The following is a 19,496-nucleotide window of genomic DNA, read 5'->3' on the forward strand; positions in this document are numbered from 1 at the left end:
CTCGCAACAGTTATATAATAGCCACCACATATCCCAGAACTAAGGTATTTTGAAATAGACTACCTCCTTTGGAACTAATATCTTTTGTGTCTGGCCCAATAAACATACTTCTTTCACTGCTTCCTTAGGATAAAGTTGAATGAAGGGAAAAGTTGAATGACTGCTCTCATACAGTTTTTCTGTACTTTTACCTCCAAACTTAATTCAATTTCAAAAGCATATCTCTTCAACATTCCTTTTAAAAATCAAAAAGCAAGTTTTGCATCAGCAGTTTTCTATGTGTGATTATCTGGTAATAACACATTACTGGCAGAGGAAAATATAGGAAATTGGATTGCAAGATTTTTAAAAGCCCAACATTTAATTTATCATATTCATTAAAAGAATTCCATATAGCTGCATGCAGTCCCATGCTTCAGAAGATAGGTTTTGGAATAAAGATAGATGATTTAAGCTAAGCAGCCCAACTACAAGTAGTTGGAACATTATTGATGAACTTGTTGATGTTTTCCTTTCTTTCTACTATCTTTAGCTATATATCATTAAAAATCCCTTCATGAAATGTCCAGCAAAAAGTGAAAGCTGCAGCAAAATATGCCTACAATTACTTAACATTAAGTGTTTTTTTCTTTTGAAATATATAAATATGAGCTCCACGGAAAGAAGCACAATCGCTATCTCCATAGGAACTAAGAGATATGCAAGGTGCATTTTGGATTTGTTTTGTATTTTGATACAAAAAGGTATGTTGGTTGATTAACCCTCTACAAAAAGGTATGTTGATTGATTAACCCTCTACAAAAAGGTATGTTGATTGATTAACCCTCTACAAAAAGGTATGTTGATTGATTAACCCTCTACAAAAAGGCGTCTTATTGACCCTGACAGACCCTGATAGAAAGTTATTTTGGTTACCTCCCTACAAATATGTGTTGATTTATTGAATCCCTGTAAAAAGGTATGTTGATTGACTTTGATTTAACCACTCTAAAAGGTTTTGTATAGTATTCAATTTCATGCATGGATACTACTAAGGCTGCTTTCATCAGAAATGATTCTGCAATACACTGTATGTTGCACGATTGAAATATTGTATAACATAAAATATTCATGGGTGTTTGATTTAGTGGGTTGGTGTTTACTAATTATTTCATGGTTAGATATATTCTTGGGTAGACTTTGTAACAATCGTAAAAGCAATATAATAAACTCAGTTCATTGTTTTTATATTCCTGCTTCTAATGCAACTACACAATAAAACAATTTGTGTAATATAGTAGATTTTGTAATTTGAATTTTTGTTATGTGTTACCTGTAGCTGTGAATTTAATTTTGTCGCTGAGGTAGATCAATTGTTTGTGGCACAAGACAATAAAAAAGACAAAGTAATTGCCAGAACTATCGTCATTGTGACGTGACTTTGTGGCAAAATTAACACTTTCTGTGACCTTCATGGTAAAGTTTAGAATGATTTTAAAGACATTCTTCCTGCTGTGAGCAGCATTCTCATCTCCTTAAACCATGATTTCTTTTAATTATTTCTGTATTGATTTCTAGGCCAAATAAAGTGTGAACTCATCAGAAAGAGAAGAGAGAATAGTGTCACTGTTTGCATGTTTCATGCATTGTTGATGAAGTCACTGAAGTTTTTTTAATGTCACATTATTTTTATCTTTTTAGACAGAATTCAGAACAGAATGTTAACAGGAGTATTTATGAGGTCCAATTAAGATTCATGAAGTATAGAAGATGTACCATATTAAACCCAATATACACCATGCTACTATAACCGCTTATTTCCTTTTTCAGGCCACAATACACTTATTTTTAATTTAAATCTCATCAAGTATCATACTGCAAATATTTTCCGGGGTTTCCTAATTTATGCAATGGTTTTTTGACATTTTAATTTAGTCACATTAAGTATTCCCACAATCTTCTAAATGCTTTGGCATTTGGGCACCTTTTTGGTTGAATACAATATTCCTTTTAAGTTACTATGAGTGAAAGAATAAGACACTAATAAATATTTTATTTAGGTATGGTACCATTCTAATTGTAACAACCGTGGGCGAGGCTGCTACAACACCAACCTTACGGACTACGGAGGCTGTTGTATCTGGTATGACGAACCAAAGGTATGTACATCACTTACAAAACACATATATGTGATGATTGTATTGAGGTGCGTGTACACGCTAAATACAAGTATACAATGTGAAGAGTTATTTGATTGGCCTTTAGATCTAACGCCAAAAAGTTTAATATGAACACATGAGTAAATCGGAGATGGTTCTAACAGTGCTACTTACTATAAACCAACTGGTGTTTTTAGCTCACCTGGCCCAAAGGGCCGGTGAGCTTATGTCATGGCGCGGCGTCCGTCCGTCCGTCCGTCCGTCCGTCCGTCAGCATTTTCTTTAAATCGCTACTAGTAATAGAGTTCTGCATGGATTGTAACCAAATTTGGCCACAAACATCCTTGGGGAGGGCGAACAGAACTTGTATAAATTTTGGCTCTGACCCCCCTGGGGCAGGAGGGGCGGGGCCCAGTAGGGGAAATAGAGGTAAATCCTATAAATCGCTACTTGTCCTAGAGTTCTGCATGGATTGTAACCAAATTTGGGCCACAAACATCCTTGGGGGGAGGGATGAACAAAACTTGTATAAATTTTGGGGCTCTGACACCCTGGGGGCAGGAGAGGTTGGGCCCAATAGAGGAAATAGAGGTAAATCCTTTAAATCGCTACTAGTCATAGAGTTCTGCATGGAATGTTACCAAATTTGGCCGCAAACATCCTTTTTGGAAGGGGAAGGGGAACAGAACTTGTATAAAATTTTGACTCTGGCCCCCCGTGGGCAGGATGGGTGGGGCCCAATAGGGGAAATAGAGGTAAATACTATAAATCAATACTTGTCCTAGAGTTTTGCTTGGATTGTGACCAAATTTGGCCATACACATCCTTTGGGGAAGGGGAACAGAACTTGTTTAAATTTTGGCTCTGACCCCCTGGTGGCAGGAGGGGTGGGGCCCAATAGGGGATTTAGAGGTTAATATAAAAATTCCTTCAGAAAAGAAATAATGAACCTGTATTCAGAACATTACTTGGCATTACAAGCCAGGTGAGCGATACAGGCCCTCTGGACCTCTTGTTTTCATACAAGATTGAAATTCGCGGACTTGTTTTAAAAACATATCAATATGCTTACAACACCTTATTCTACGCTGTACTATCATGACTGCTGAGCTGTAGCAGTAATTACTAAGTTCCTAGATTCTAGTTTCTGGTAGATGGATGCCAGAGTGACCTTTAAGCCCCCGTCTGCATTTTCAAACCATGGAAGCAAATGAGTTAAATAAAGTACAAAGAATTTATTCTGTTAAAGAGAAATAACTCCAGGTAAAAGGAAACATAATGAAGGCCACACAATATCAGACGTAGTTCAATTATACATCTGTGTGTTAAAATAACCTGTAGATCATGATATTTTATGTGTAAACATTTCATGCTTAAACAGGTATGTTCATCGAATATCGAATCCAAGCCATGGAAAATTACACAAAACTAGTGCAACTGCATTATTAAGAATTTTGTGAAATGTTGAATGCTTTCAATTGAATTATGCTATCTTTGTAAAAAAAAATCAAATACCTTTTAGCTATTAAACGAGATCCAAGAACATCTTGACATCACCATAGACACTGTGGAACCAGACCTTAAAGTTCCAGTTAATGAGTTTGATGGAAAGGTCACCTATGGTACCAAGAGAAAAACTACAGGTAAATTATAATAAATTAATATTGTTTGAAAAATTGTTATGTTCTCAACATCAAAAGAATGTTAGACGTCACTAAAAGGATAATGAAATAACAAATCAATAACATTATTTAATACTAAAACAGATTACTGTATTGCTTTCCTCAATTATACTGTATAATGGTTAGATTTCATGGATAGCTTATTTTCGCCATATTCACTGAAATCCACGAATTGTAAACACCAGTGAAATATTCGGAAACCCATTGATCTAAACTAAGAAAAATTGCTCAAAGAATTATAGGAACCGCAAAAGGTTGACCCTGCAGTTTTTTAAAGAGCTATATAGTGCCTCTTAAAACCTAATGAAGGACATTGTCACATGGAACCATTTCAAGAAGAGCCATGCTATAATCTAGAACTGTAACATACGATTTATCTGCTCCAGTGTATAACTTATAAGCAATACAGGTCATGAGTTGTCACAGCTTTTATCATGCTATTTTATCACAGGGAGTGGTTACCAAGGACATGTTGCATCACTGGCCCCGGCTGTTAAGGAGCTTGCTGACCTCGAGAAAAGGGCTCAGACGTCATTCATTGACCTTAAAAACAATAAACGATTCATGACACGATGACGTGGAGTGCTACATTGTTATTGGTATACATGAACTTAACTATGTGGGGGATGTTTGATGATCATCTGGAAGTCAAAGCAATAAGATAAGAATATACTAGTAATTACAAAACAGTATTTACATTACTTGTCAGCCTTGTTAAACAATCATGCTTATCCTATTGTATTGTTGTATTAGAAAAATCAGATTTGTGCTTTATGTGAAAATTATATTAATATTTTAAAAAGAATAAGAAGCATAATCACACAAATGACCGTGTACCGGCCAACGTAATTGGTCGGCCAAAGAATAAATTATTCTTGATGTAAAGTCTCATTGTAAACGTATTTTCATTTACTGTGACGATAGTCACAAATCACTTTTTCCGTAATTGTGTGTGGTTTAGTAACAAACCCCTGATATATTCTGGTATTTACATTTAATATTGATTCGAGCATTGGTGTTTGTAAGAGGATTAATGATCAAAGCTTTAACGGCAGTAGCTCTTCATATAGTGATAATGTTGGGTAGGTAAGATTTTATTTATTAAACAAATTATCAGACAAAGCCTCCCCGCAACTCTTGTTGATAAATCATGACATTGAATTAGGTAGGTAAATAAAACATTATGATGTTATATCCGTTATGTATACAGCAACATGCAATATATATTTTGAGAAACCTTCGTGTGATAAATATGTGCTGCTATCATTATACCCAATGCTGAAGTTTTGATGCCATAATGTGAAGATAAAACTGATATTAAAATGCTTCAATTGCAAAACGTAATTTTGTTTTCATTGAGTGTTGTCATATCTTATGTATTGTTTGTATCAATCTACTTAGTGTTTTATTTTTCATTATCCTTCTTCTTACTTTCCTCTCCCCATTTCCTCATTTTTCTTCTCCTTCTTTTCTTCTTTTTTGCTTCCTCGTCATTTTTACCCCCTTTAGAACAATATAACTTGTATCTGTTGCGTCTACAAAATAACATCAAAAGTATAAATGCACAAAACCACCAAACTATGAGTTAGAAATCACATGAACCTAAATTCTATGAAAGATCTATAACAGGAGTTTGTATAAAGCATTGGCAAGTACCTCTATTATCTATTATCTGCCGTTTAAAATTCACTACAATTATTTCCATTTCCGCTATTGTCATATGCTTGTCACATATAAAGGAAATTAGAAAAGAAACTCGCTTATTTGAAAATGTGCTTGGCAAAGGATTACTGCTACAATAATGGAAACAATTAAAGTCCTTCGAACAACAATATTGAAATAATAAAAGTTGTATATTTCTTAGATATCTTGCTAAGGAGTTCAAGCAATTTCAATTTAAAAAAGGCGTTGCAACAATTCCATTTATGACATGAAGCAATAGATATTCAGGTATCAATTTGAAATACTCCTTAAAGTTCTCATTGTCATGCAAGAATGATGGAAAACAAGAAGAATCTTCAAATTAAAGAGACAATTCACATATATAACAACAACTATATAGACAATGAAGTACAGTAGGGGGTTACTAAAATGTCACCTTGAATAAATGCAGACAATTAATAGACTAGACTACATTAGTCATCCGTACCACGTTGCCTACATTCTGGACGTCCGAGACAACAAATGCACATGAAAAACCAAAATTTGACTGGGAAGGATGGACACGTGGACGGAAGTCTGACAAATGATCTCCATATGTACACACCAAAAAGGTTGCCAATTATCTATGTGCATTGTACGAAGTATCGTGTAATCAAAACTTTTGCATTCAAGCAAAAATCTTATTTAAGATTAGGTGTTTGATTCCAGCGAGTTGCTGACTTCGGTCTTTCTTTTAAAACGCTCGGGTTTACGTTCGCTCACAAATAAAAAGTAACGCTGGTAATATCAAGTTGTAAGGATAGGATGTAGTTGAGCCTAGCATAACCTAGCCGATGTGTCAACGATTCTAGACATGTTATTACCCTTATAATGGACCAACAACTTACACTGATGATGTAATAGCGAGCTCTATTAACCCGGCCAAGACTATCAGCAGAGATCAATTTGAAATGTTGCCGAAGACGATTGGCAATTTGAACTCGCACTGTACTTTAGCGTAGCCGATAAATGAGGTAGTATCTTATGGGAATCATATGAGTGAAATACAATGTAAACATTATCATATTCTATCTCTTATTTCACAATGTAGGAAATCTTTGTTAGTATTTATTTCAGAAAAAATCGCTGAATGCACCAAAGTTCACAGAAAGGATATTGATGATAGATGTCTTTTGGGATTTCGCGGTGAAGCTAGATTTCCAATTTAGAAACTCTCATTCAATGATCATCTGCCTTGGCATTTAATGGTGCCCATGTTAGATTTAGATACAGATAGGGAACATCCTAGTTCTTACCTTAGCTTCGTATCACCCAACAATATCTCATTGTTTTATACTCTTTTGCGGTCTCTATTGTTCCCTCAAAGACTTCACACTGCGTGATACTTAATCTTTTTGCCGGAAATTTTGTGATATATTTAATTAATCATGAGGCTTCCTTACGGTCAATGACCTTTAAATACAGCCTACGAAACTGACTAGTATGAGTTTTCTAACGGGTCTGATTGACATGTAACAATGTTAACGTTCTTTATATATATCGTATTAATGATAGCTCTACACCGTTACAAGCGAAACTTACATTAAACTTTCCCAGTCGAGTGGTGCTGTCCTAGCTCTTGATCCATGGATTTAAAGCAAAGATTCATGGATAGCGATTGCATTTTTCTGATACCTGATTCCCCTTCTTAGACGGCAAAAGTTAGCTGATGTCAGCTAATTCTGATGCGTTTTCTACATGGTAATCTCGACGGAAATTACACTTTGACAGAAAGTGGTTAATTGGTCGGAATTCGTGGTTTCTTTTAAGCACGAGTGAAAATATAGAAGGTTGTGCCAGCAAATTGTTGACATTTAAGATCCCGAAAACAAAGGACGGCTTCTATTAAAGGTGAACTGTGATTCTCAACCAATTTTAAAGCATTAAGAAATACTTTGGTTTAGTTTAAAAACCATAGTTCACACCTACATGTTCGAATAAACCTGATAAATGTTAAGTTTAGTGATGCATCTCAATTGAACATTATGATCACATGATACTCGTTTGCACCTGTGGCCATACAGAATTGTCCATTAAAAACTGATCGGGAAGCAAAAGCTGTAACAACTTAATCTCAAGCATTGCAGCTGATCATGAGCTCAAATTCAACAGACGGAAAATCGAAAGAGAGACTGGAAGTAATATTAAACCAGGATAAAAAAAACCCGGAAGCGACAGGAAAACGCAACTGGAATTCACTAAACCCAGTCGAATATCAGTTGGATGTGGATTTGGACCACATACGCCAACGAATCTTGAGATCTGATTAGAATCATAATCTTAAATAAGAATATTACAACATCCTGGATCCCAGAAGTGAAAATGATTGGAAAAAGGTGCGGGATTGTGATGACCATGGTGAAGTTACACCAAAGGGAAAGTTACAGAAAAGCATGAAACAAAAACAGGAGCCTATTTAGTGTACACAAAAAAAGTGAAAGGAAGTATACTCCCAATGAACAATACAAAAATAATAGTAATAAAATGAAGCGTAAACAACAAATAATGAAAAAAGTACAGTGTAAAACTAGAGTTCGATGTTCTTCCAAAAACGAACCTATTCTGAGTCGTCGATAATGTTCAAAACATTATGGTCCACAAGTTTGATGCAGAATCCGGAATAGAAAGCGACTCTGTGAACATTGTTTCACTCATCGACGTCGCAAAATTTTACTGACCGCTCGAATTACTTCGGCATTTGTCCGTACTCGATAAAAATGATGATTTGGTGTTGGCATTTCCAAAACATTCCGTCCAAATGCACACCCAAGGCTCTCACGACTATTCGTTGGATTTTATTTTCTAAGCAACTTCATACTATAGAAAAATAGTCCTTTCTATAACGTTTCTTTAAACTATCTTTATTAGTTATGGTATACCATGCTATGTCCTAATATACACGTAATGTTAAATACGCCGCAAAAATAAATTAGGTTACCCAATGAAGTTTGATATCGATATTTCCACATCACTTTGTAACACAAAAAAGTTTATTTGAGATATATGCACAGAGGAAATTATAGGACAATTGAAAACAAGCAAAGCAGTTTGATTTATGCCCTCCGCGTTCGTGAATGTCACTGTTAAATTAATAGTATACGTATTTAGTATTAGAACGGGACTTGGAAGTATAAACGGTTGAAAGATCGAGACATTATTTTAATTAAACACGAAATAGATTGTCATTTATGCGATTGCTTATTTCAATCAAATTCCATTGTAGCCATTACTTGTAATTTGTGTAATGTGTAAAGGATGCGTATTGTCCCTTTATTGTGACTTACTAAAAACGCTATTGCGAAGCTTTAGATTAATACTAGTAATCTATTGCACAGATGAGACCAACACTGATTATTTAAATGTTTGAAATCCTTTCGTCAACCCAGCTGCGAAATAATGATCTTAGACTGTCCATATTGTTTGACTGATGCACATGAAAATGAAAAAAAAAAAAAAAATTAGCCCCATCTGAAATCAGCGACATTGAACTTCTACGACTGGTATTAGTGATCTTATAGCTAAGACACCGTCATTTTTGTATGGGGACGTTTCTATTGTTAACTGCCCATTGAGGTATATGTGCATATACATAAAGTCAAAGACATCATGCATGATGTTTACTAATTCGGAATTGATAAGCTGAATTTACTAAAAATAAAGAACGTAATACACTACCAATTATCATTTAGTGATTATGGTTAAAGTTGTATGATCTATAACTTTCGCTCTTTTTGTGACATATACATATTTTCTCCGTCTGTCTGAGGTTTAAACTTTCTAATTTTACCACTTTTTGTAAATTCAGCACTGGAAGTATCTTTAATTAAAAATAAAAAATCTTTTTACGTGTACACGTGAAAAATAGGCTCGAAGATGCCGAATCATTCGAACTCTTCCGAAAATCGTCGCGACAATCTCGAAGTAAAACGAGAGTTGTGAAACCAAGAGAAATATCAACTATTTTTCATAAACAAATATGTGGTCGACCTCATCAGACTCTATCTACAAAGAAAATAATGCTCGCACATTACAATATTTGAGACACATAAATTTTACGGTAATTTGTAAATTGGATGTTTCAAATACTCAATTTGTGACATATACTAACATGATTTGCTCATATAGGCCAGAAGGAAAACGTAAACAAACACATGTGTGCTTACGCTAGTTACCTGGCTCACCACGTGCAGGTCGTGTTCAGTCACGTGATACGATTAGGAATCCGACAAACCCGAAGTCACTTGCGATGATGAGGCGCTTTATTCAAACCAGGAATATTTTCCTGATTCGCTCTCTTAAGGCCGGCATATCTTTTTTGGAGCTAAATCATCAGTTACATGTCAATGTTTAAATATTTTCAAGTTACATATCGTTTGAAATTAGCACAATACAACTTTTTTTTCAGTTTTTTCTTCTTCTTTTTTTTTTTTTTTTTTTTTTTAATTTTATTTCATTTGATTGTTTTGGTAATTTTCATAAATTATCAGTTCCTTCGCCCTCGGCAACACGAATGGATCCGCCATTTATAGGACAATGTCAAAAAGGACTCTGTGTAATTGTGTATGCTTTTGTAAAGTCGAATCCGGTCAAACAAACGCTCCTTGTACGTGTTACAAACGTATATACACCAGTAAACGTAATGGTATGGTTATTTCGTGACAAAAATATATAGTGAACCATGTGGACTAAACTGAAATGTAGATTTGTTGCATATTTTGGCAAATTTTCAAACAATACAACAATCTACGAGTCAACAGCAATCAACAGTAATACTTAGGTAGGCCAGATGCTAAGACACTTTTTATCAAATAATTTATGTTAATTTTTTGGCATATTTTGCCAAAATTTGCAAACATCACAACAATTTATGTGTCAACAGTAATATATAAGATTAGGACGGATGCATAGACACTTTGTATCAGCTAAGTTATGTTCAAGTACACCTAAGAAGTGATATATAGGCATACAAAAATTATTAGTTTTAACAGGGTCTTAAACCTTAAAAGATGTTTAATATGGAGTTAAATATATACATATGTGCGGAGTGTTTCACTTAGAGGGCCCATCGATTATTTACACATCATACCACAAATAGTATTATCGATAACATATGCAATAGAAGGTTTCACTCACTGGTTAACATGCATGCATTCACTTTTTCATCGGCACAAATATGACCTTATATATGTAAGAGAACCACATCAAATGTGATATATATGTGTTCCTAGGTGTAAATGAGCGACAGAGCGAGTTACACATCGGACCGATGAAGGATAAAATAGGTCATCCTTCATATAAAGCTAATATTAAGACTAGCAGTAGAAGCATCCACGTTTAAGCAAACATAAATGTAAATACATACGAACCTGGATAGATAACGCGTAATCTACTACAGATATACTGTCTCAAAATACATGGAGATAACACAAGGCATTGTATTCTGCCACCGAGACAGGTAAAACATGGAGACAGACAGAAGGTTCTACCCCTATATTGTAGTGGGGTGTGGTGGTGTAGGCAGTGCAGCAGTCTATTGGCTCTCCCGTCGGGCTGGCTCAGGTGAGAAAGTCGTTCTAAGATTATTCCGTAGACATGTGTGAATGTAGTTGACATATTGTGTACAACTACATTTTGTTATCAGGCCTTTCCTTTCGTACTGTACATAACGCGTTTTGAAGCCGACAATGCCAGTTTAAAGCAGTTTTTGTTGTGATTAAATAAATATATGGTATATCAGCCTCAGTTTCTAAGAAAGTTGGGGGCCATTTTTCGTTTAAGGTACCTAGTTGCCAGTATGGGTATCTCAAAATATGTCCAAGTTGTCCATAAAAACAAAGGCCATCAAACGTCCTAAGCTACGACCACCAATATACAAACAATATACCATGGCTGATCTGCAAACATTTGAAATGCGGTCATTATATTTTTTTTTATTTCAACACGAATGCTTTAACATGCATTGTCAGCTTTAATATGCCGTGAAGCATTTGACACAAAAACACAACATTAATTTCACAACATGGACTGTCATCGCCGTGAATCAATTGACACAAAATTACAACATTAATTTCACAACACGGACTACCATCGCCGTGAATCTAAATGCTTCCAATGTAGTCCAATTCAGGACTGATAACATGGGAAGGCTTTGTTAGTGAGCCTAATGTAGCTGTGCAATATGACAGATGGTCCTTAGGTACTCATTTTTTTTATTCCAGACGTTCTGGGCCTGGAACAGTTTGAACTGGGTCACAGTAATGGCGGTTCTCAAGACCATTCCCGAATCATGTGAGGATTTATTTCATTTCCTGGTATTAGTTTCCTCTACAAATCATTAATTATACATTTTTACATAGCACCAATAAAACCCATTATACTACTCTCTGATCTACTCACAATTGGTACGATAATTATGCATGTGATACACATGTATTGGGTGAAATTATGGCTTAATATAATTGGTTTCTTAGAAAAATAAGGTATTTCATAAAAATAAATTTTTCATTTGAATAGCGTTTCTTATATTTGATCTTAAAGAATTAATCTCTGAATTGATTATTTGTTTTACGTTTCAGTCGTTTGGCTTATCACGATGACCGCTACACCAAAATCACGCCAGACACTTTCAAGGCGTAAGTATCAGATTGTTTCATGTTGGACACGCGATGTAGGTTACAGAACGCATTATCAGGCTGCGTTTACAATGCAATTTGCTTTGGTTGTCAGCTACCACCGGCAAGACTAGCAGGACGTTGAAATAACCTATTTACGATTTTATACTTAATTATCGTCCTTCAGCAAATACAGTACACCGGCAATGTTATCTTATTTTTGCATGCGGTTTAGTTTCGCGTTTTTTCTAGGGTGATAACAATTTGCGAAAATAACACGCCGCGATAAAATTTCAACTTTAAGTATAGTGTAACGATCGAACGAAATATTATTGCGTGGGAACGAAATAATATTGCGTGGAAACGAAATATTATTGCGTGGGAACGAAATATTATTTCCCAAGCAATAATAATTCATTCGTACGCAATAATATTTCGTTCGCACGCAATAATATTTCGTTCCCACGCAATAATATTTCATTCTCACGCAATAATATTTCGTTCCCACGCAATAAGGTTTCGTTTGAACGCAATAATTTCATTTATTTCATGTCCGCCCCCAGCCACCGTACCAACCAGACATTGAAAGAAAATTAAAAAAAGTATTTTTAAAAAGAATTATTAACGAATATAGGTGAAAATACTAATGCTAGGTTGTCACAAGCCCAGTTATCATTTTTTTGGGGGATAATAACCATGTCCGAGGTGCGAGAAAATAATATCTGGTATTGCACGAGGTCTTCAGACCGATAATTCTTTTTTAATTTATCATTCAGCAGAATGAATTGATATATACAGATAAGCATGTGATAAGTGTTTTCAGTGTAAAAGCAAAATGTTATAGCTTAGTGTAGTCATGTACATTTCCAATATCAATTTCATATTGCTCATTGGATTTCTGTTATGTGGAGTTTTACACATATATTTATTGTTTTCCGATATCAAAAAACCATTATTAAATACAGTTAGCCTATATCCATAAATAGTTGTTTAAACTATTTGTTTGTTTTTAGATGGAGAGAGGTAGAAGAGGAGTCGGGAATTAAGCTAGTCTATATGACCGGTGGAGTTCAGTTCGCCAAACGAAATGAGATGGGGGAAGTTATCGACAAGTACGCTAAGGCAATGGACGCCAACAACATCAAGTAGGATTTATATGTTAATTTACAGATATACCTTCAAATGAAATGATAACGTACTGCTGATGATGTCGAGATCCTCTCAATTACGTTTTTGTCGCAATAATAGCTCTACAGAGTTAAAGCCTTTATTATTCAATATGCGACGTTCAATAAAAAAAATCTTGTATCTTGATTGTGAATTTAATAATTCGTAAATGAATTGTATCAATAAATTATTCTCTTAAGTTCAAAAAATTGGTGTATGTAGCTTACTACAACTCACTGTTTAAGCACCATCAAATTAACGCCAGAATTGACAACAATTGCTACCTGATCATTATTAATTAACAAACCTGAATGAAAGCAATCGTATTTTAGCGGTTGATTTTGGTCATGAAAAGCGTAAATATAGTTCAAAGATGTAAGTTATTTTGTAAGGTACGACCGAATGAAGGGTTCAGCGCTGAGAAAACGTTTCCCTCAGTTTGAGATTGACGACAGTTATGAGGCAGTCTACCAACCCGAGGCAGGTCTGGTGGATGCGGCTATGGCCAATGCTGTTCACATACAACTGGCCCGGGGGAGGGGCGCCCGGGTTATTGATAACTGTCCCGTAAAAGGTGTTGAGCGTGCCAAGAACGGCAAAATAACTGTAAGTAGTGGTGGGGATTTAGACTGCATGCATAAGTCTATAAACATAAACTGAGAATTAAAGAATAATATTCATAGAATGTATCCTGTAGTGGCTTCTGTTGATGAACATTTAAATCACATGGTTACATTTTATTTTTTAAACTTGGTCACTATTTGTTTACAAATTGAACCAATCCACTGTCTTTCTTTTATTTCATCTGACATGCAAGGCGTCTTGGTATTAACATTGACTAAGCTACATATTTATCAAGGGAAAGTGGATTTTGTTTTGGTTTGTTTTACAGGTACACACGGCTAAAGGAACATTCCAATGTAACCGACTGGTTGTGGCCCCTGGGGCGTGGATCAACCACGTGCTTGGATCAGTGGGTGTTCATATCCCTATTTATGTCACTCAAGAACAGGTGACCTACTTTGCAACTCCCAATGTCAAAGACTTCACAAAAGAAAGGTATTGTTTCCATAGTTATTTTTGTAGATTGGCAAATAATTATAAAACGAGTTAAATAATTCCATCTAACCTTAAAAAATAAAAAAATAAAAATAAAAAGAAAACAAAAAACACCATTTTCTTGAAAAGGTATCAGTTACCATCTAAATGTGAAACAAAAACCAACATCGCTGTTTATGACGTCGCTTTTCTTTCGTTGATACAACTGCATAATATTTTCATTGCAAATCAGTCTCCTCCAAAGACAAAGCTCAATGATATTGCACTGGTGTAAATTAATATGCAACAACAACGTCTGGTATTTTTCATCTGTTTGTCAAATTATAGAATTTTAAATGGGCATAATGTTACGAGCAAATTAAAATTTGAATAAAAAACTGTGATCATATAAATTGCAGATACCCTATTTGGATTTATCATTCACCAAAATACGACTTCTATGGGTTACCTATACATGGAAATTCTGGTAGCAAGATTGGAATAGATGCTGGAGGTCCGGTAGTGACGGCTGAGACTCGAACCTACGAACCAGACAAGATAAGGGAACAGAACTGTATAGAGCACTTAAAGAAAACGATACCAAAGGTATATAGACAGTTGGTTCACCTGATCATTGTCTGTTGAATGGACATTGCGTACTTGATAACTACGCGGAACATCGTCATGAGCGTGAAAATGTGATCCATAATATAATAAGACATCAATGGAATCTCCATTATAATCTCACAATCAGCAATACTGTTTATTTTTCTTTTGTTGTTTTTTTTAATAACAAAATCTTAGATTACTGGCAAAACTAATCAGTGATATGGTACTAAATCGTGGGTACATTCACATTTCGTTTTTTTTTTTTCAAAATCCACATTTATAAAGCGACCCTTGAAATACTTTGTTGCCTATTTGATCATTTTAGTCCCTCGGTCCACTGATGTACACGAAGACCTGCTTGTATACCATGCCTCCAGATCGGCATTTTGTTATTGACACGTGTGCAAAGACGGGATTTGATGATGTCATCGTTTGTTGCGGTGCCGGCCACGTTTATAAGTAAGATTCACCACACAATATGCCATAACAATGAAGTTTTCAAATTTAACCCGAAATGCGATGAGTCCGATATGAAAGGAAATGAATTACAACCTAGCTGAAATAGTCTTTTTAAATAGCATGAAAGATCAGCTTAGGTAGTGCACTAGTTATTCAATTAGTAAAATGATTCTGTTTGCAAATTTGCATGAAATGATGTCGGAATGTAGAGAAATAAGATATTCTGATTTTTTCCAGAAAAAAAGGGGTTTTTTTCATCAAATAAATCACCTGTTTGTAATTGATATTATATCAGTTTAACTGTCATATGAAGGATTTCTCTCAATACTTGTCACGAATATACATGATATTTTTTAGACAATTTCTATCTTGAGCTAACGCTCGTCAGAGTTGATATATATATATATTTTTAAGAATGTGATATTATTTAACTTCTTCAAAGAAAATACGTCACTGTTTCTGCTATCATTTGTAAAGTTGTATTTGAATAAACATAAATAAACAAATAAAATATCAACGTATCTATGTTGTTGTAGGTTCGCATGTCTGGTTGGAAAGATCCTTACGGAAATGGCCGTCGACGGGAAGACACAGTATGATATCTCACGATTTAATTTGGATCGTGAGGCTCTGACAAATCCAAACTGGAACCCGGTATTATTCATGGGCACTGGCGGAAAGGTTCCAACACCGTCTACCAAAAACACTTCATCAAAACTCTAACAAGCTGTTTTCTTAAGGTGTACTTTGTTGAATGTAAACACCAAGTGTAAACATTAATTTTTCTAGAAATATAACGAACGACATGCAATATTCTAAAAGGTTATTGCAAGACTCGTAAGCTTCATATTGAGTGCATCATACAAATTTTTGTTTTACATAAAGTTTATCATTATGGGGATTCCCTACGTTTTATAACCAGGAAATGGTAAACAATGATACTAGGGACATCCCACAAATACATCTTTGATAATCAAGAGGAGCCGTTGATAAAAAATAAAATATCGATGATTCAACACGTCCTGATACAGCGTTAGAGAAGAAGATCAAACAAAGCAATTTAACATTCCAACACATCAGAAATAGAAAAAAGCAACATTATTTGTATGTACAGAATCAAGGTAAATGATACTTACTAGAAATACAGGATTCAGTCTTTTACCTGTATCGTGTTTTTCATTTTATTCTTGGATGTTATCGATCAAATTACGAACGTCTAGACATAATAGTTTGTAATGCGTCATCGGGGAGTATCGCAGGTCAGAGTAATACAGTCATCGGGAGTATCACAGGTCAGAGTAATACAGTGTCGGGGAGTATCACAGGTAAGAGTAATACAGTACTAGTGTCAGGGAGTATCACAGGTCAGAGTAATACAGTCATCGGGGAGTATCACAGGTCAGAGTAATACAGTGTATATGTTATTATGGTGATGTACGAGTCGGACTCCCAGATAAGTTATATGACCCAAAGTAATACGTCATCGGGGAGTATCACAGGTCAAAGTAATACAGTCATCGGGGAGTATCACAGGTCAGAGTAATACAGTGTATATGTTATTACGGTGATGTACGAGTCGGACTCCCAGATAAGTTATATGACCCAAAGTAATACGTCATCGATCGGGGAGTATCACAGGTCAGAGTAATACAGTCATCGGGGAGTATCACAGGTCAGAGTAATACAGTGTATATATGACCCTAGTTGTGCATATTGCATTTTAGGACCGATTGGTCAACCAGATGGCCGACAGATCGCCATCTTGGATTTTGATAGTTAAAGTTTTAAAAGCAGAGAAAAGATCCATCTTTCAATTGTCATACATAGATCATTCTTTGGTGGGCGCCAAGATCACTCTGGGATTTCTTGTTTTGTTTTACCAATTTGTTTAGTGTATATATAGAAAATATAGTTCCTTTATATAATAAAAACATGACTTTTACAAAGTGTTTATTCATGTAGCAACGGGACAATCAAAAGCCAACGATGTTTAAAGGGAAGTAACTTCGACTCGTTCTCGGTGTGGAGAATAACATTATTATTCTGTAGTTAGACCAATCAATAAAATCTTGACGATTCTACCTCATAGTTCCGCGTGACTGACTGAAGTCTGCAAAAATGATAATGGATGTGAAGATTTTGACAGTTCCTACTGTCTAATTTAGTTAGATGATGTAGCACGTAACGACTCGTCTTAGAAACTGCGATATACTTGTGTCTTAGTTCCTTCCCAAAACTTTAAAATACTAATTATTAACGTCTACTTCAGAATTAGTAAGCTTACCGGGAATTGCACCCTCAAAATACTGAAGTACCTCTGAATCCTGGATGATAACAAAACCTGGCGCTTGTGTGAAGTCATACCCTAAGGTATCACCACAGAGGTAATTGTTCTACATTTTGATAAAAAGACATGATTTTCAGAGAGACTAAACGAAAGAAAAATCGTAAAAAAAAACAGAAAGAAAATGATCATCCAATAGGGGTAGCAAGAACAATCGTTTCCTCTTACCAATTCAAAGAAGAATCCAGTGATATAAGAGTGAGGATGAGCTTTTCACCGATTGAGTATAATATAAACTTTGTTTCTTAATATAATGGTAACCTCGAAAAAAGAATTAATGATATCCTTTTTGTATTTATACATGACCACCGTGAAGGCGAACTTGATGAACCAAATACATGAAAAAACAAAACAGAGATTTGTTATGATTGAAATTGGCCAGAGGGAGGAAAATAATATTCTGCTCATAAGATTATTGTCGATTTAACAAGTTATGATAATAAAGTTATATAGCTAATATATGTGTCGATGTATACAATAATTTATAAATAAGTACATGTATTCATGATTTATTTATAAAATGGCTTGTTGCTGTATACAAGTGATCGTAAACTAATCTATTTCATTATATAATTGTAACTAGCACACGAGCAAGCGGAGAACAGGTAATGCACTTATGCTATTTCGGGGTCCAAAGAGTCTGCAAAGCTAATATTACCATATACAATTAAACACAAATTTGAAAAATATGAGAATTTTGTGAAATATTAATATTGTTCTTGGTCAATGATTCTGGTCCCTGTGCTACTCGTTCCTCTCTCTGTCATGGTTCCCAGATCTGTTAATTTAATAAAATATCGTATATTGTAGACATAATAAGTTTTACTGAAGCTTGATAGTGGCAGACATATTACATAAAATAAAGCACTTGGTCATTCTTACATGTAAACATATAAACGTCAGCTCTCCAGTCTTATGACAATATGTATCACTGATTCCATCCTTACTTTTTCTTTCACAACAAAAGCGAAGTAAACAACAGAGTAAACAAATAAGTACATAAAACCCGTTACAACTGATATCTAGATTTTACTAACTAAAGGGCCAATAATCAAGAGAACTTATTTTTTCATTATTATTTCATTAATATTAACTTTGTGGACGGGTGGTGGTGTTGCGAGTTTCCTTTTGTCGTTTACTGGTTGGCTGGTTGAATTTATAGGACCTTTAAAATAAAATAGAGTTGTTTATGAAATAGGATAAACGACATATACCGATGGTATTACATGATCAGTGATCAATACTGCACAACCAATGCCATTGTCATTGTCATCTTTAGACGACTGACTCTTCATACCGTCGCCACAATTAACAGATTAACGGATTAACGTAAATAATGAATCCATGATGCTGATGAAGCTGCCATACGTTCAGACTACGAGGCCCATACCCATACACCACTCCCCCAAATGGTTGGTTTGGATCTGCGTTCTGTACTGCTCCCATTCCAGGAAAAGAAAATCCGTCGTTAACACCACCGGACGCCTTCACATGTTAACGTTCATTCTTAATACAAGTGAGATAAGAAATATGAATGAAAATGTACCTTTCACTCTGAAAGGTTATATCACAAAAATCAAAACAATTTTTTTCCCATTTTTCTGACACATTCTTCAAAATGTTTACAAAAGTAGCAATGTATCAACTAGAATGCATCATATTGTTATTTTTAACTTTCAGGGAACAATATGTTGTACTCAAATCATTCACATGACAAAATACAAACATAACCCCGCCTCTTGCTGTA

General features: G+C 35.0%; 2 protein-coding genes across 8 annotated transcripts in view; both read left to right on the top strand.

Annotated features, from left to right (window-relative positions):
- LOC138315619 (ATP-dependent RNA helicase DDX1-like) overlaps positions 1-5,159 on the top strand; it is a 293,511-nt gene extending 288,352 nt beyond the window's left edge. Inside the window, exons 27-29 of the mRNA XM_069256771.1 lie at positions 2,040-2,138; positions 3,661-3,781; positions 4,272-5,159. Coding sequence (XP_069112872.1) covers positions 2,040-2,138; positions 3,661-3,781; positions 4,272-4,396 — 345 coding nt within the window. The 3' untranslated portion in view covers positions 4,397-5,159. The remainder of the gene's footprint in view (positions 1-2,039; positions 2,139-3,660; positions 3,782-4,271) is intronic.
- Positions 5,160-9,984: 4,825 nt separating this feature from the next.
- LOC138315622 (monomeric sarcosine oxidase-like) overlaps positions 9,985-19,496 on the top strand; it is a 33,190-nt gene continuing 23,678 nt past the window's right edge. For 2 of the 7 annotated variants that reach the window (XM_069256780.1, XM_069256779.1), the window contains exons 1-10: positions 9,985-11,080; positions 11,740-11,809; positions 12,097-12,153; positions 13,146-13,277; positions 13,692-13,905; positions 14,192-14,358; positions 14,757-14,943; positions 15,272-15,405; positions 15,942-16,904; positions 17,044-17,077. In XM_069256780.1, the coding sequence (XP_069112881.1) occupies positions 10,984-11,080; positions 11,740-11,809; positions 12,097-12,153; positions 13,146-13,277; positions 13,692-13,905; positions 14,192-14,358; positions 14,757-14,943; positions 15,272-15,405; positions 15,942-16,128 (1,245 nt within the window). In that variant the 5' untranslated portion in view covers positions 9,985-10,983 and the 3' untranslated portion in view covers positions 16,129-16,904; positions 17,044-17,077. Of the gene's footprint in view, positions 11,081-11,739; positions 11,810-12,096; positions 12,154-13,145; positions 13,278-13,691; positions 13,906-14,191; positions 14,359-14,756; positions 14,944-15,271; positions 15,406-15,941; positions 17,078-19,496 lie in introns of all 7 variants that reach the window. The other 5 variants (XM_069256775.1, XM_069256774.1, XM_069256778.1 and 2 more) reach the window with 3 other exon arrangements.

The sequence above is a fragment of the Argopecten irradians genome, chromosome 2 (genome assembly GCF_041381155.1).
Source record: "Argopecten irradians isolate NY chromosome 2, Ai_NY, whole genome shotgun sequence".
NCBI classification, from domain to species: domain Eukaryota; kingdom Metazoa; phylum Mollusca; class Bivalvia; order Pectinida; family Pectinidae; genus Argopecten; species Argopecten irradians.